Source organism: Aspergillus terreus, genomic scaffold (assembly GCF_000149615.1).
Source record: "Aspergillus terreus NIH2624 scaffold_4 genomic scaffold, whole genome shotgun sequence".
NCBI lineage: Eukaryota > Fungi > Ascomycota > Eurotiomycetes > Eurotiales > Aspergillaceae > Aspergillus > Aspergillus terreus.
Window position 1 is genome coordinate 924,260 of NT_165927.1, and position 16,408 is coordinate 940,667.

At 54.2% G+C, this 16,408-nt stretch overlaps 5 protein-coding genes across 5 annotated transcripts; 4 read left to right on the plus strand and 1 right to left on the minus strand.

Annotated features, from left to right (window-relative positions):
* Nucleotides 1-337: 337 nt before the first annotated feature.
* Nucleotides 338-1,307, minus strand: ATEG_03122 (uncharacterized protein; the record flags this gene model as incomplete). Its single annotated transcript, XM_001212300.1, has 3 exons — nucleotides 338-395; nucleotides 531-895; nucleotides 945-1,307. 3 exons carry the CDS (start codon nucleotides 1,305-1,307, stop codon nucleotides 338-340), a joined length of 786 nt encoding a protein of 261 aa, XP_001212300.1.
* An 820-nt stretch (nucleotides 1,308-2,127) lies between these two features.
* On the plus strand, nucleotides 2,128-2,859 carry ATEG_03123 (uncharacterized protein; the record flags this gene model as incomplete). The annotated part of the gene is made up of 1 exon (XM_001212301.1): nucleotides 2,128-2,859. One exon carries the CDS (start codon nucleotides 2,128-2,130, stop codon nucleotides 2,857-2,859), a length of 732 nt encoding a protein of 243 aa, XP_001212301.1.
* Nucleotides 2,860-3,898: 1,039 nt separating this feature from the next.
* Nucleotides 3,899-5,040, plus strand: ATEG_03124 (uncharacterized protein; the record flags this gene model as incomplete). The annotated part of the gene is made up of 2 exons (XM_001212302.1): nucleotides 3,899-4,907; nucleotides 4,964-5,040. The coding sequence occupies 2 exons, from the start codon at nucleotides 3,899-3,901 to the stop codon at nucleotides 5,038-5,040; spliced, it is 1,086 nt and encodes a 361-aa protein (XP_001212302.1).
* Nucleotides 5,041-6,068: 1,028 nt separating this feature from the next.
* ATEG_03125 (Rcd1-like cell differentiation family protein) lies at nucleotides 6,069-7,440 on the plus strand (the record flags this gene model as incomplete). The annotated part of the gene is made up of 4 exons (XM_001212303.1): nucleotides 6,069-6,534; nucleotides 6,599-6,754; nucleotides 6,815-7,190; nucleotides 7,263-7,440. 4 exons carry the CDS (start codon nucleotides 6,069-6,071, stop codon nucleotides 7,438-7,440), a joined length of 1,176 nt encoding a protein of 391 aa, XP_001212303.1.
* Nucleotides 7,441-8,484: 1,044 nt separating this feature from the next.
* Nucleotides 8,485-11,230, plus strand: ATEG_03126 (putative PHD finger domain protein; the record flags this gene model as incomplete). Its single annotated transcript, XM_001212304.1, has 4 exons — nucleotides 8,485-8,655; nucleotides 8,761-8,858; nucleotides 8,924-9,977; nucleotides 10,031-11,230. 4 exons carry the CDS (start codon nucleotides 8,485-8,487, stop codon nucleotides 11,228-11,230), a joined length of 2,523 nt encoding a protein of 840 aa, XP_001212304.1.
* Nucleotides 11,231-16,408: the final 5,178 nt, after the last annotated feature.

The window sequence follows — 16,408 nt, forward strand, 5'->3', positions numbered from 1 at the left end:
TACGGTAACAGGAGATAGGGCTTAGGGCTTGCTACGACAACTCAGAGTGATTTGATCAGACATCTTTTTCGCTCTGATTCCATTCTCGTATGGACAGGAGGGAGTATAGCATTCTCGGTTTCACCCTCGAAGCAGCCTGGCTTCTCGACAAGCATTATGACCATCCTAATACATCATGGAGGCTCTCATCCTGGTATAGTCCACCTGCGTAATCGGCTTATACTTAGCTGGCTGTTCCTCGTTGGTACAAGACGGGATACATTCAATGACGGCGCTGGGGTCTGTGGTCATGAAGTATGGGATTGAGTAGCGGTCGCGTGTCATACGGTCTGCGCCTTCAATCCGATCCGCAAGAGGCGGCATGCTCACGCGGTGGTTTGTAGATCGGAGCCGGTCTGTCGCTGTCAGTATGCCGTCTACCTCGTCGCTGTCGCAAAGAGCTAAGCCAGAACGTACCGTTGCTCCACCTTTGCAATAAGTCTCCCACGTTGAGGACGATTGCATGTTTCACCGGCTCCGCCGCAACAAACGTGCCTGGCTTAGTGACATCCTCGACCTCCAGTCCTCCACACTCGTCCTGGAGCAGCATCGTCATCGAGCTCCAATCTGTGTGTGCCGAGCACCAGCCTACCCGATTGTTTTCGAGATCGGCCGCGGGCACTGGCAGGTAATGGAGTAGACGTAGTTGGTTGTCATGGCCTGAATGTTTCTTCGCCAGGTAGTCCTCGTCCTGGAGATCTAAGCCCACCGCGACGGCACGAAGCAGCTCTCGTCCGACTTTCCAATACTCCCAGTAGAAATTGGTCATGAATTCACGGAATCCCGGTAAGTCATCATCGGGTATCCACCGATTGGGTTGGTCTGTGTTGTCTTCGCTGCCGATGTCAAAGACTTCCTATCGTGCTTGTCAGATTAAATAGTTCCCAGGCATGGAGGCTACATACCTTGGCGTCCGGTATCTCCCTGAGCTTCTTCCGCGTTTCTTCGTCGTCGCCTGTGCTAATCGTCTGCGAGACCTTTTCCAGACCCGGCCACGAGTATCCGCGGTGGATGGCCCATCCCTCGGGGTGCGGCGCTTTCATCTTTACATCCTTCGTCAGGTCAAAGAATTGTTTAGACCATCTGAATGCCTCGTCGATAGCATGCCCAGACAGAGAGTGGTTCACAATGTAGACAAAACCGACGGTCTGACAGGCTTCAATCAGCTCCTGCGCGATACGTCGCCTGGAGGCCTTATCTTGGGCGTTGGCCCAGGCGGAGAAATCCACCATGGGGATCTTCATCGGGCCTGAATCTGCTGGCGACATTATGGCTGGGCTCAGGATGCTGCAGGTGGTTGAAGGTTCTGTTCTCTGGAGGGGTGACAGTGAGTGGTTGTAATGGGACTGAATGTTGCAATGCATGGAGTCACATGTTCCCCCGCTGCATCTCACTCTCATCCATGGATCATCAGGTACTTTATCATCTCGGTCGCTCGGTCGCTCGGTCGAGCCTTTGCGCAACCCAGGTTGGGTTGAGAATTGTTTGGACCATCGGGCTCAATTTAACCTCAGGTATACAAGGTACTATCAATGAATCGGATAATCACACTTCGGTATATTTCGAGTTAGTACCAACTGGACCCAATTTAAGACATACAATGCACACAGTGCATGATTGTCTTCCATTTGCAACGAGCACAAAGGGCACAAAGTCCAGCCGAGACGGGCGAATCTAAAATAGACCGGGCGGTTGGACTCCGTTGCTGTGGCAGGGATCCCGGTGGAGATTGCGCTGGCACATCAATCAGCATCATCGTGATCCACATCTCTCCGATCGGTGTCTCTCGCATGTGGGCAGGTCAGGTCAATCTTGATTCACTCGTTATTGTTTGAATTTTACATCTTCACGCATTGTGCTTCCAGTGAGTCCTCACCATGAACCCCCTCCCCTCCCCATTCGCCTCATTACCGCATCGAGTAGTTTGTTGACCGCCCGTCTACAGTCTCCTCGCATTCATCCCAGGACCCAACCTCGCCATCTTCGATCCTCATATCGTCGTCCTACCTAAATCACACCCGCAATTCGCAGCGAAATCGACATACCTACCCCAGCTGGCGGGCGGAACCATTCCCGCGGACCGCAAGAATGAAAGTTGCAGGGTGGATCTCGGCCACATTCCTCGCCTCGACGGTGTTATCGATAGAGACGCTCCCATTTTCCGCTCCCCAGATAGCCGAGACCAGCAAGCGAGCATACGATGTCCTGCGGATCCTGAAACGGGCCGACAACAATTGTCTGGCCGGGTACAATCCATGTTCGAACCTGGGGCATTCCGAGGTGTGCTGCGCAAGCGATACGAAATGCTCCCGAGACGCCGCCGACAACATCGCCTGCTGTCCGACCGGTGCCAGCTGCACCGGTAGTCTCTCAGGCGACTCGACCAGCTTCCAGTTCCCCCAGACTGGTTCGGCCACCGCCTCGACCACCGGGCCCAACCAGGCCACGATCACTGGGTCGACGCTGCCGGGCGCGTACCCGTTTGTCCTGGTCCCGACCACCTTCCCGAACGCCGGCGTCTGTTCGTCGTATTATTCTCTGTGCGAGAGCGAGTACACGCAGTGTCTCACCCATCTGGGGGCAGGATATGGCGTCACGGTCGCCGGCGGCGGCGGCGGAGTGACGAGGGCTGCGACGCCGGCGGCCGTGTCCACCTGTTCGAGTCTGAGTCTGCAGGCCTGCCATGGCCTCAACCTGGGGTACTGCGGGACGTACGCTACCGGCCAAGGTGATGCGAACCAAGCCGGGCCCGGTCGTCCTACGAGTCTACAGGATTTGGTGTTCGGTATGGCGGTTGGAGTGGCAGGAATGTTTATTTGAAATGTCTATTTATGATGGATTTGAGAAGGATTGTATGTTTACGCCTTGGTCCCTGGACGGATGACGGCTGAGGAATGATGATGATTGTGATGTTCGACAAATCTTCCCAGACAGCGTGTATCTATTGTTTAGCGTTTGTTGTATATAGTAGGCCCTTGATTTATCACTAAACGACTAAATGACATGGAGTATATACTGGCCGACAATAGCGCAGGAAGTCGACTGACGACGTAGAAGACACACCGCCGGACTTAAGACCACACATTGGGCCGTTAATGCGTTGTTCCTACAGCAGCGCCACTGCTAAACCGGGATGACCATCCGGTGGCTCCAGTTGCATGAGTTGGCAGCAAAGTATAGGACGCGGCACTCTGCCGTACCTGATATCATTCAGGGCCCATAGGGAAAAAAAAAAAAAAAAGGGTTTGAGTGGAACTATACACCGACACGCGGACGAGACACTGATTGCCGCATCAGTTTCAAGCTCTCCAGGACGATGACGAGGAGGAGGGGCTGCTGGCATGTCATACCACAGAGCATACCAGCCGCGGAATTCTCTTCTCTGCCGTGTTTTTAATTTACCTCAGTCTGACATGACCGTCTCAGCGCACATCGCATACAGTGATTTTCCCGTGGTTGCAGCGATTGGTTGCAGGAAATGCGGTGGTTGGTCTGACTCGGAGGAGGCTGGGAATCCATCGCATTAGGGCCCGTCCGCTCTCAACTCACTCAACGCACCCCTCCATTCTTTTCTCTCTGGTCTTCTCTGTGACTTTCGTTTGACGGCTTGCGACGAGTGCTTTATCCTCACATTCTTTCTATCGGCTTCCATTCCATCGACCGAAGTCTGTCGTTCGGCGTGGTGAAGCGGCATTTCACTCGCTCGCTGTCCGCAGCGGGTTCATACATACATCGACGGTCACCCTCATCGCCGGTCATCAATACAATTCGTCGCGGGGTCCGACCGGAGGTTGGATCGCATTCTTCGCCATTCTCTCGCTGATTATCGCGCATTCCATCCAATATATTACCATCCGCCATGCATACTCCCCGCATCCTCCGTTCTGCAGCATCACTACTCGCTGTCTGGTCCTCCCTGCAACTGTCTGCTGCCTCTCCGGTGGAGCTCAACGAAGCAGAGCTACAAAAGCGCTGCGACAACCCCTGCGGCTTCTACAGCCAGCTTTGCTGTACCTCGAGCCAAACATGTTCCACCAACAGCAACGGCCAAGCAGTCTGTGTCGACGGTAGCGGTAGCGGTAGTGGTAGCGGCGGCCAGTGGGAGTACTACACCACCACGTATATTGTCACCGAGACCGACACCTCAACAGTCACCTCTGTCTGGAGCAGCTACATCTCTGAGCCGACAGGCTCGGGGAGCGGATCGGGAAGTTGCAAGAGCGAGATCGGCGAGACGAAATGCGGCGACGAATGCTGCGGACCGGCCTATGTCTGTTCCAGCGAGAACAAATGTGTTCTGGGGAGCTCGTCCATCTGGGCGACGGCCACGCCGCCAGTCCGCGGCACGAGCGCATCCACTGTCACCGCGACTGCTGCCGTCACGACGACCCAGGGCTTCGAGGCGCCTGTTGGCACGGACGGGGCGACGCTGATCGGCGTCCATGCTGAAGGCGGTGGTCTGAGTGGCGGAGCGATTGCCGGAATCGTCATCGGAACAATCGCCGGTGCGTTCCTTTTGCTTCTTCTGTGCGCCTGTCTCTGTTGTAAGGGCGTGCTGGATGCGCTCTTCGCGTGTCTGGGGATCGGAAAGAGAAAGAGAAAGGAAACGACCTACGTCGAGGACCGGTACTCCCACCACTCGCACAGCAGACCTGAAGGCCGCACCTGGTTTGGCGCTCGTCCCCCGGCGTCCGAAGTCGCCGGCGAGAAGAAGTCGAAATGGAATAGTCTGGCTACGATTGGCATTATCCTCGGCGCGCTTGCGCTGTGCCTGGGCCTGAAACGGCGCCGAGACCACGACGAAAAGAGCGAATCCAGTTACCCAAGCTCGTATTATTATTACTCTGACTATTACACGAACCCAAGTAGTAAGTTTTGCGATAGTTCTGCTGGATGACTCCTTCGGTGCTAACAACCTCCACAGGCAGCGAAAGTTCTGGCAGACGAACCAGATACACAAGACGGTCGAGGAGATCAGGTACACGATCACGACGATCATGATTCAACGAATTTTAAACAACTCCGCGAACTTTGTTTTCAATACTATTTTTGAATGTTTTCGATTCCTCGATTGTGCATAAAACGGCGCCGATGACCTGATGTATTACGATGATTGTTCTCTGTGCTTTCTTTGATTGCTTCGACAACGATTTGCTTTTTCTGCTATGTATGACGACGAACGATGTCTGATATCTCGCCGTGATAATGTCTTGTTCATGTGTTTTTTGCGCTTTTGGACAACCCGGGGATATGGTATGGATGGACATGAATTTGAGATGAAAGAAATGATGTACATATGATATATGAATGAATGCGACGGTAAATAGTACTCGGAATATAATACCTGCCCACAAGATACGTGATACTTGGCTCTTCACGGGTGATGATTGATGAGCATCTACTTAATAGCCTCATCCGGATATGCATCCACAGGATCCCTGATCGTCTCCGTATACCTACTGTCTCATATGCACCTACATCTCCCGTAAGTTCGCATCTGAGACTTATGCACCTGCTGGATTAACTCGTGCGACATCCTGTGTAACCTGCAAGGCGGCCAACAAGTAGCTTCACGGACCATTGCCGACGCCAACGACTGAGGCTTCGGATGCAATGAAGTCGGAAAGGAAACACCGGATTTCTCGAATTTGTATGTCAGCTTTAAAATATCTGGTTAGTCGCAGCAATAATTGTCCGTGTAAATGTGCATACAAAATCCGAACAGTGGGAGGCGGACGGAACGGCGTCCCCGCCTCCCGACGGGAACTTCTTCCTCATCAATCTCGACCGATCTTCGTTCACCTCTCCCTCTCTCATCCCCTCGCCATCTCCTCTCCTCTTCCACCACCCACTCTACTTGCGACCATTCATGAATGCGACATCAACTTACCTCTGACGATCAGCCACCATTTCCTTAGTTCATTCATCACTTTTGCCCCCTCTCTTCCTGGTCGCGCAAGGTTGTCCCGACCGCCTCTCCTGAGGATTACGAGTCCCATCATCGACCTCCGATTCTTCGCCGGCCCGTCATGCTCCAAACGCAGACCCAACACGTTTTTTCCCACCAGCACCAGTACCCGCAGGCTGATCCGTCCTGGCTGCAGCACCAACAACAGCAACAGCAGCAACACCACCAAGCGCAGCACCACCCGCAGCAACAACACTCGTCGTTGGTGGCCCAACAGCATGCCCAAGTCCAGGCCGCTGCCGCTGCCGCCGCCGCGGCTCAACAACAACATTACAGTCGGATCGCTATGGCGGGAAACGCTGGAGCCGGAAATCCGTCTCAAGCGGCTGCCGGGGCGATGGGCGGAGACGGGTCCCTGCCCGGTGCGGTCTCGGTGATGGATGGCGGAATTACCGATGAGAACCGCAAGGTCTTCATCTGGGTCGCCGAACTTCTGGACCCGAATCGCAGAGAAGCAGCGCTCATGGAGCTCAGTAAAAAGCGCGAGCAGGTTCCGGAGTTAGCGCTCGTTATCTGGCATTCGTTCGGTATGAGATCTCCCGTCTGGCTTGGTGTAGGAATGAGTTTCTAATGGTGCACTTCCACTCGCAGGTGTCATGACCGCTTTGCTTCAAGAAATCATCTCTGTATACCCCTTGTTGAACCCTTCTCAGTTGACTGCGGCGGCCTCGAATCGGGTTTGCAACGCCCTTGCCCTCCTTCAGTGTGTCGCCTCTCACAACGAAACTCGCACTCTGTTTCTCAACGGTATGTGGCGACCCCGAACATATCATCGAATATCACTGACAACCCTTTCTTGGTCTGTAGCACATATTCCTCTGTTCCTTTACCCTTTTCTCAACACAACTTCCAAGTCGCGTCCTTTTGAATACCTTCGCCTCACGTCCCTTGGTGTGATTGGTGCCTTGGTCAAGAACGATTCTTCGGATGTCATCAACTTCCTCCTGACCACCGAAATCATCCCGCTGTGCCTTCGCATCATGGAGACCGGCTCGGAGTTGAGCAAGACAGTCGCCATCTTTATTGTGCAGAAAATTCTGCTGGACGATATTGGCCTCGCCTACATCTGCGCAACCTACGAAAGATTCTATGCTGTCGGAACCGTGCTGAGCAATATGGTCACCCAACTTGTGGAACAACAAACTGTGCGGCTTCTCAAGCACGTTGTGCGCTGCTTCCTTCGGTAAGTCTCGCCCTTTGTGCCTGATGGAGGACTAGGGTCATCACAGATGGATTTCACTGACCTCCCTACCAGTCTCAGTGATAACAGCCGCGCGCGCGAGGCTCTGCGACAATGTCTCCCCGAACCCCTCAGAGACGCCACCTTCTCCTCGGTTCTCCGCGACGACGCCGCCACGAAACGCTGTCTCGCACAGCTCCTGATCAACCTCTCCGACAATGTCTCGGACGGTGCTCCGGGCGTTGCGATGTAAAATCACGAAAAGTCGACTCGCATTTGTTTTCGTTTGATATGCTTGCTGTATTCGACAACCTTACGATATGCATGGGACGGTCTCAAGGCGAAAATGGGTCATACGGCGCAATTGTGTGATGGCAAAACAACAATCAAAACGACAAAACCCACGAAAAAAGACCAGTGAGCGAGATAGGACACGGGGCCGAGGGTGAAATTTTGTGACCATTATGTATCAAAGGTTTTTCTGTTGCCCTTACGCTTTTTTCTCTTCACCCTTCCCCCTTGTTCTTTTTGGTTTAGGTATTTGTTCATTTCTCATGGTTCCGCATCGCTTTCTCCAGGACGGCCTCCGTCCTTTCTTTTTGTTTCGGGCATAATGGTATTATACTAAGGCTGTGTGGTGGCGTGTGGATCTGGATGGGATGGCGCTGTCTTGTTCTCTGCATTCTGTTTGCCCTTGATGGTCCCCTTCCCCATTCTCCAACTGAATCAGATAGACCCTCTTTAAGCGAGATACCAAGATCTATGTTTGTTTCGTTTTTATTGATTTATATGATGGGTCGTGCTCCTTTTCTTATGGCTTTGTATGGGGGTTCTGCCACAGAGGGATATAGGTGCCCACAATGCCGATTCTCTTCTGATTTGCTATATGCTATATGAAAATCTTTGTGTTAGAAATGGATCATAAATTAACTGCGTTCTCAGTCTCATTTGGGGTTTTATCAGGGTAGAAGAGTACAAGTATCGGCGCTCGCTAACCCGCCATCGATCGGATCACCTGACGGGAACGGGTCGAGACGCGCCTCTTCGCTCCCGCCGGGCGGCGTTCTCTGAAGTCATCTCCATCTCGTCAGGCCCCTTCGATCAGCATCTCCGTCCCCCAAACTCCCCTTATTTTTCTTCAACGCTCCTTTGTGTTGTGTTAGATTCTGCCTGCTGTTCCCCTATTTTATCTACTCTGATTACGTCCGTTCGGCCCTCCATTGAACCGCCGGAATTCGCCGTTCTGAGGATTTCTTGCCCTGCGCCGCGGCGCCTCGAATGGTTTTGAGCCGCCCCCATGGTATCGCGAAAGCGCACCCGCTCCGAGGTGGACGCTGCCCCCGAGCAGTCCCCGGAAGAGCCCAGCCTGCTGCACCGACTGCGTAACTGTTGGGAGTTTGCCAGTCTCATGCAGTACATCACTATCTTTGGGAAGCTCATGAAGATTGACGAGGATTTTGGTATAGATGTAAGTGTCGCGTTTTTTCTGGGCGCTTACACCATGCCCTACAATTTTGGGGAGAATTTGTCGCGTTGGATAGATAGCTAATGTTCCTGCGCTCTCCTCACATAGGATCTGGAAAATGAATGCCTCAAGCCCGGCCCTTCGGAAAAACTCATGGGAATCGGACTGTGCCTGCTCAAATGGGTCTCGTCGCATCGCGGTCTCACGTTCGTCCTCCCCCAGCTCTCTCATCTACACCCTACAGTGAAGCTTACCATGGAATGCGCTGCAGATTCGATAATTTCGACGAATACACGCGCCGCCAGTACAATGCGAAAGCTCCGCACATCCCCAACCCCTTCGGGTACGACGAAGTCCCGAACAAATTCGCTGACTTTGACGTCTTCCTGAAACTGCGCGTCCTGCACCAGCTTTCCATCTGGACCTTCTGGAACCCCGACCGCATCCGCGACAAGATGCCGGAGCAGCGCGAAACCGACCAGACCCAGTGGCGGATCGAAGAAGTCGGCTACGATCGCGACGGTCGCTATTACTACATCCTCGATGATAACCGACTCTACCGCCGGACCGACCCTCCCATCCCGCCTTCGAAGCCCGCGCCCAAGTCGAGGTCCCGGAGAAAGAGCGCGCGGGCGATGAGAGCCGCCAAGCGACGCAAGGTCGAGGAGTCTTCCGACGAGGGGGAGAGTCACGCCAACGGCGACGTCGCCGAAAACGAGCCCCTCGAGGAGATGACGTGGGAATGCATCGCCGTCACGCTGGACGACTATAAGCAGTTCCTGGAGAAGATCCGCAAGACAAAGGATCCCGATGAGAAGGTCCTGCGCGACCGCATCGAAGAACAGGTGCTCCCGATCATCGAGAAGGAGGAAGAGGCCCAGGAACGCGAGCGCGTCAAGCGCGAAAAGGAGCTGTTCAATATGCAACTCCTCGCCGGGGCGAAGCGGTCGAGCCGTCTGGCCGGAAAGGCGGAGAAGGAACGACAGGAGCGAGAGGCTGCGGAGGCGGCGAAGAAGCACGAGGCTGAGTTGATCGCTGCTCGGAAAGAAGAGGAGAAACAGAAGAAGATGGAAACGGAGCGACAGGTGCGAGTCATGACGCGCGAGCATCGCATCAAAGAACGGGAGAGGAAGCGCCAGGAGCACGAATTGGAGCTGGAGAGGATCGAGGAGGAGCAAAAGAAACGGGAACGGGGCGAAAGTCGGATATCCGAGCGACAGCTCCAGGCGGAGATGGAGAAGCAGAGGAAGAACTTGGAGGATCTATCACAGGAGGAAGAATGGATCTTCGACTGTTCGGGCTGCGGTGTGCATGGAGAGAACTTGGTATGCGTTACATTTGGCTGAGCTTCTGGTTGGCAATGCTAACTTTATGGCAGGACGATGGCTCTCATAGTGTCGCCTGTGAAAAGTGCAACGTATGGCAGCACAGCAAGTGTCTGGGCATTGCGCAGGATGAAGCGGAGCGTGATGACTTCCATTTTATCTGTCAAGACTGCAAACGTCGAGAAGAAGAAGCGAAGCGCCCAAAGCTTCCGCCGCTGAAGTTCAAACTTGGCTCGTCACCTTCATCTGCGAGTGCTCACAGCCCTCAGGCCAACAAGGGCGTCGGGGGCATGGGGGTCTCTGTGCCTGCTCCACCGGCCATTCACCATGCTTCCCCCTCGAAACAGCCCATGATGCCCTATCCTACGCCGCAGGGCGTCGTCCAGCCTGTTCAATTTCCGCTGTCGCCTGAACGACGGCCTCAGACAGCCCATGCTACCATATACGCCGCTCCTCCAGGTCCATTTTCTCCTTCAAAGGGCCTGAATGGATTTGGTCCGTCTATGGAACAGCGACCAACGCTTCCCCCAATCCAGCATGCCACCCAACTCCCACCCCAACATCAGGCTCATTTCCAGAGCCCCTTCCAGAACCGGCGACCGTCGTCTTCACACTCCGTGCACAGCCCAACTTTCCCCTCCCCTATTCAGAACCGTCCGCCCATGTCTCCTACCCAGGGGAATCGCGATGTTGGTCCTCTGGCAGGATTTCCACCGGGAGGTTCGTCAGAGAGCCCTGCACCATGGACCCCCTTCCGACAGCATCAGGCTTCCCTGCCGGGTTCCGCAAACCGTCCATCTTTCTCGTCCTTCCATAGTGGTGTTCACCCTTCTTTCGCTGCCACTCCCAACGGGAGTCACTCATCACCACCACAGAGTTCTCACGGCAGACCGTTGTCTGGCATTAGCCCGACCAAGCAGTCTCCGCGCCCGATGACCTCCGGCAGTGTTTCGGGAGCTCCAGTCCTGCCGCCGATCCAGAAACTTGAACCGAGCCCTAAACTGATGGGGCGAAGCTCACCCGACGCGCCGATTCCGCCTCCGGTCAAGTGCATGACTCCTGAGCAGGAGGAGCGTCGGCAGAGAGAGAATGCTATGATGGCGCAGATGCCGTCGCAGAACGGCCAGCACCCGATGATGTCGTCGCCGTCGCTCAACCGGCTACCTCCTTTAGGACCGTCAGCGATAGGCCCGCGGCCCGGGACCTTTGCATCTCCAGGATCTCGCCCTGGTTCGCAAACGAATGGTCAGTAGGTTCGGCGTCGACCAATCTTGGCGAATTTCAGGCTGCGATGGCATATTGGGTCTTTGGTGCGAAATAATTGAAGAAAGTGATATCCATTTGGACCTTGAGCGCGCTCGCCTTCTGTCTTGGCCGTTTCTAGAGTGGCCGTTGGTCGGTGTCCGTTTTGGGTTGTGGATCTGCGTGGATTCAATGGTGGATCTGGAGGTGGACAAAGCGAGGCGGAAATATTAACCCCAGCAAATACACATCGCCAACCGCCACCGAACGACGGGTATCCTATGCGTCCTTTGCACGTTCACTGCGAGGTTAATTGAACGTCTCAAAACAAAGCAACGAGCATGGAATCATCGCGCTTTTCTCAATAAGATTTCTTGAATTGATGCGGACAGGTATTGGTTGCGAATGGATTGAACGGCAGCTTCATTGTAAATTATGATTTTGTATCAACACCAGTCTTGGAACTTCTTTTGCTCTGCTGTTTTATTCTTTGCGACTGTTTTCGTTTTCCTTCATGTTTTGGGCTAGAGGTCTGGGTGTGTCTATTGTTTGGATGCAAAGAGGGAGTTGTGGCCATAGAATCGGATGGGCATAATACCTATAGGTGAATGGAAGAATTGCATAAGATGAAAAGTTCGGATATGCAGAAGAGATTATCTACCATGCACTTCGACGAACCATTGCTCAGGGCTCCTGGCCTGGTCTGAATTCAGCTCTGTTGTTTGGATCAAACTACATAGATTGACAATCTATGCAAGTTTCCCACACAATTGCCCACTGCAGGCACACCCCCGGGGTGCTAGCAAACAAGCCCTTCCCAAACCAGAGACACACAAAGGGGGCGTCCTAGTGGCAGAAAACGAACGAGGGGGACAAACACATTGATCCAGGTGAGGACCCCCATCGCGGCCACATTCCCTGTGAAGCGATCAGAGAGCGAGGGGTACGCAGGATGCAGGATCAGAACAAAAAAGCAAACGCCATGATTCAAATCCCGAACCACCCGATGATCGATCAATCGATTCCTTTCCCATGTCGGCAGCCCGTGCATCCTGTTGTCTGGCAGTGGTGTTGGGGGCACTTGGGGTCTTGGAGTATAGAGACCAGCAGGATCAGGTGCACTGGCGTACCTAGGTTCATTATTATTGGAACATTCGGTCTCGTTCGGTGGAGGGAAGGATCCGTGGATGATTTAATTAAGGTTACTTGATGCAGTCCCGTAGTCATCGGATGGCCAGAAGTGTATCGGACAGGCAGTACTCATGACTAACTAGTGGCAGGTTGGGTACCGACGACCTCATGGCAGCGCCATTGCAGTAAATGACGGTTAGTTAGTTACTACCTCCCTACCTAATAGGTACCTACTGTTGTACTACCTTACTACTGGGTACGACTACAAATACTAAGCTATAGTCTATATTTTATTCATCTTCTTCGCAGTACCTAGTAGTAGGTAGGTATTTGCACTATACAGCACGAGGAAGAGGTTGCTGGATCGGGTTAGCCCTTCTCGGACTACCGTCTTCTTCTTCCTCGTTCCCCGGGCACGGTGAACTCCGGACCAAACTCTGGGTGCTCAGATCCCCTTACCATCTGCTTCCTCCACACTTCCAACCCTAATATGGCTCCCATGGCGCCGCGTCCCACGGAACGCGTTCCCGTCATAAGTGTCCGAAGAGTCGGACAGAATTTGGTCCGCGATCGGACGGCTGTTTTTCCCTGCAATCCCTGTCGTCGATGCTGGCTTGATTGGCCTCGCTGGAGACTCCACTGAAGCCGCTATTGGTTCCAACGACCATCTTGACATTTCATTTAAGCTGTGCCAAACGCTGTCCCTCTGACCACTCACGGTGCGTCCTCGGCTCCGACGTTAGTCATGATGGAGTACAGTATGCTTCAGGCTCCTCTCGTGTTAGGAGTACTCCGCGGAGTACAGAGTACATACCTACCTAACTGTATATACCCACCTAGGCATTTGGCAGGATCATCTGTCGGCGGAGAGCGAGGCTGCCCCCGTCGATCGTGGGTCCTCCGCGATCATCTTTTGCCTTCCTACCGTCTGCCTGTCGTCATCGCGGATACAGGATACAACCTTCCTCAGGGTTAGTCGGATGGATCTAGCCCCTTACAGAGGGCAGCCGTTGCCTCTATTACCACTACGGTGTAGATCGCAATATAACCCAGAAAACAACCCTCTCGGACTAGATCTATTGAAAACGGCGCCAAGGCCCGCGGACTCGGAGTCGGCGTCAGATACGCCTTTGGGTTATTAGTGGGAGCGGACTATCGCGCGCCAATCTCGCAGACCCGATCTCATACCCCGTCGACCCTCTTACCTATTGCGATGGCCGATGGGCGAATTAACCTTGCATCGCCTCCCGCGCGCCATATACGAGACATCCTCGGACACTATACGAGTCATTGAACTTTCACTTTCATCATCGCGACGATGCAACCCATATCTCATACTCCGTGCGCCTTGACTCGATCCCCGTCGCGCTAACTCGGCTCTCGCCAATTAGCCCGTCGTCGCATCGGAGGCAGAAGTATCCGACCTCGAGTCGGGACCGGTTCCCCCATCTCCACTGCCGAGCCCTCACCCATTATCACCAATCGTGAGGTGTTGGATCAATCGAACGGGCACCCAAGGCTCCTCGGGAGCCAGTCCGGTTCAGTCTATCCTCGTTCTAGACTGCGCGCTAAGTGACCGCTGCGAGTCAGTTCCACCAGATTTCCGAGATTCCCCGTACTAGTAAATGCCTAGTGCTTGACACTTCCTGAAAAGAAACTGCAGGGACCGTTGTTATTTGCCTCGGGGAATTGGAGGGCCCAACATTCTATGAACTACTCCGTACACTTACGTAGGCGCATCATGGGACTTGTGACGTGCCACTGAACGGTTCCGTCTCTGTGCGACCTTTCCTTACCGGTTTGGTTTCTGGCCCCTCTCCTCATCCTCAGTTCACTCGTCGGAGCCACTTCGAGGAAGTCACTCGCCTGCACTGATCTCCGCTTTTGCTTTTGCTGTCTTACCCTTCTCCTGTCAGGTTTTACCTAATTCCCCAGTGCGCGAGGAGCAATGGCCCTTTGCAGCAAACGGGTGGACTGTGCCAGGCGCAGAGGTGTGTTCGGTCGGGCGAATCATCCCCTTCCACAACAGAAGCAACACTTCAGCCAGTCTGTCGGTGGTCTCGGTTGGTGCAAAAGGGGCGGCAGAGTCGACAAGGAAATTGCTTGTCCTGCTCCGTTGGACCAAACTGGAAGCGCATCCCTCAGGCGCAATCATACCACGGCTGCAATCCAGGAATCGAGTCACTGACCTACCTATTAATCCCAGATCCGGTCCCGCGGTATCCAATCCTACATCCTGAACTGGCCCTTAATGCCGTGTAATATTCTCCTCTGGTGCGTCTGCCAAGCCTCCCCTGTTGGTATCCCAATGGTGTGGCCTATCAGCATGCTCCCTAACCGACGACCGTCCCCTCTTCGCTCAGCGCGGACCGAGTCTGTACTCCGTACTCCGTAGTACTTTGGCTGAATGTTCAGTTCCCCAACGAACTGTCAACACCCACTGCAGCAGCCCAACTCGTGGGCCCCTAGACGTCCCAGTTAGCGTGCACCAAGCCGTGGATGGCTGGTCCCGCGCCGCCCATTGTAGAATTGACCGACAAACCCCATGTTTGCCACCACGTTGCTGGAAGTCGTCCTCCCCCTTCCGCCAGGGCAGGCACGCATCTGTGCCCTGCTCTTTGTGGCGGTAAGGGTGCACAAGAGAGAACAAGCGGCTCACAGGAGAAGTCATGTGTCGACTTGCACCAAGCGGTGAGCGTTATAGATGCCCATGATATGGCCTAGGATGGGGACCATGGATGGGGTGTCTATGCGGTGTTTTTTTACAGGCCATGTTAGGGACATCTGGGTCTTCGCACCAATCATGGTCGCTGAAGGGAACCGTACATACCATCGTCCTCGCCCTGCGTCCCGTCTGCCCCTCGATCTCGTCATCGAGTTCATTATCACTGCCCTCTTGGGCACCGTAGGCTTCTCTGTGGACGCCAACTCGGCACTTGTGTTAGCGAAAAGTCCGACGGGTCCTTTCGGGCTTCAAGTCGGGCTCCAGATGGGAAGCTTCTTTGACAGATCGAGGTCCTGACGAAGGCGAGAAAGAGCCCCAAATTGGCTGGGCGACGGGATCCTACTGGTCCTTGCAACGAGGGCGTTCGGGGGAAAAAGATAATCGATTCTCACGGCCAACGACTGGGTCTGATTGGCGATATCACGCTTCCATCATCCATTTCCGGCGGTTGAGTGAAGCCTTGGCGGTCCTGGCAGACACATCCTGACACTTCTCTCTATCCGTCGCTGGCCGTGCCCAAAAATACCCCCGACGATAAAGATTGTGATGATCTGAAACGAAGCCTCCCCCATTCTCCCTTTCCCAGCATTCCCTGTAGCATCAAGGACGTCCTCGTGAGGCGCAGCGGGGATATTCTTAGTATCAACGCCGGAAATGGCATGACGGACCATCCTTGAAGACACACGATGAAACGGACGGGGATGGGATGATCCGGAGCTTAGCCTCAACCTGCTGCTGGCTGTTCCCTGTCAGCAGACCGTCGAGGGAGGGGCAGCAAGGCCGATAAGGGAAAAAGGGCCGCAAAAAGAACAAAACGAGGTAAAGAAAGAAAAGAAAGGCTAAATCTATGACAGTCGAATCACGGATAATATTGCCCCAAGCTAATTGCGTCTAGCGGCCTGGTTGGACGATCGAGGAGGTCCGTGTCATGGCTCGGACGAAACAGACCACGCTCCCCGATCTTGGCGTCGATCGCTGGCGTTTTTCCAGAAGCCCATCGAATGGCCCCATCCTTGCTGGGAATCTTGTTGGCGCAGGTGACACGGGCGGGGGGGGTGGGATTCCGTTCGAGTTACACGTTGAGGGGCAGGAGACAAAAGCACGGTCGAGTCTGTGTTCCGTCATACGCGCTGTGCCCCTTAGGGCTTACTTGCCCTCGAGGATGAAAGACTGCGAGGGCGTACGCGCGGGGTGGGAGTAGGTCGTACCGCCGTCTGTGCAGAGGTACCTGGTGTACCTCAATCTACTCCTCGTTACGGCCTGGGATGCACTGCGATTGCCAGTCCAACAGAGGGTGGTCTGACTCTGTATGTAGACGTCCCTTGGAACACGT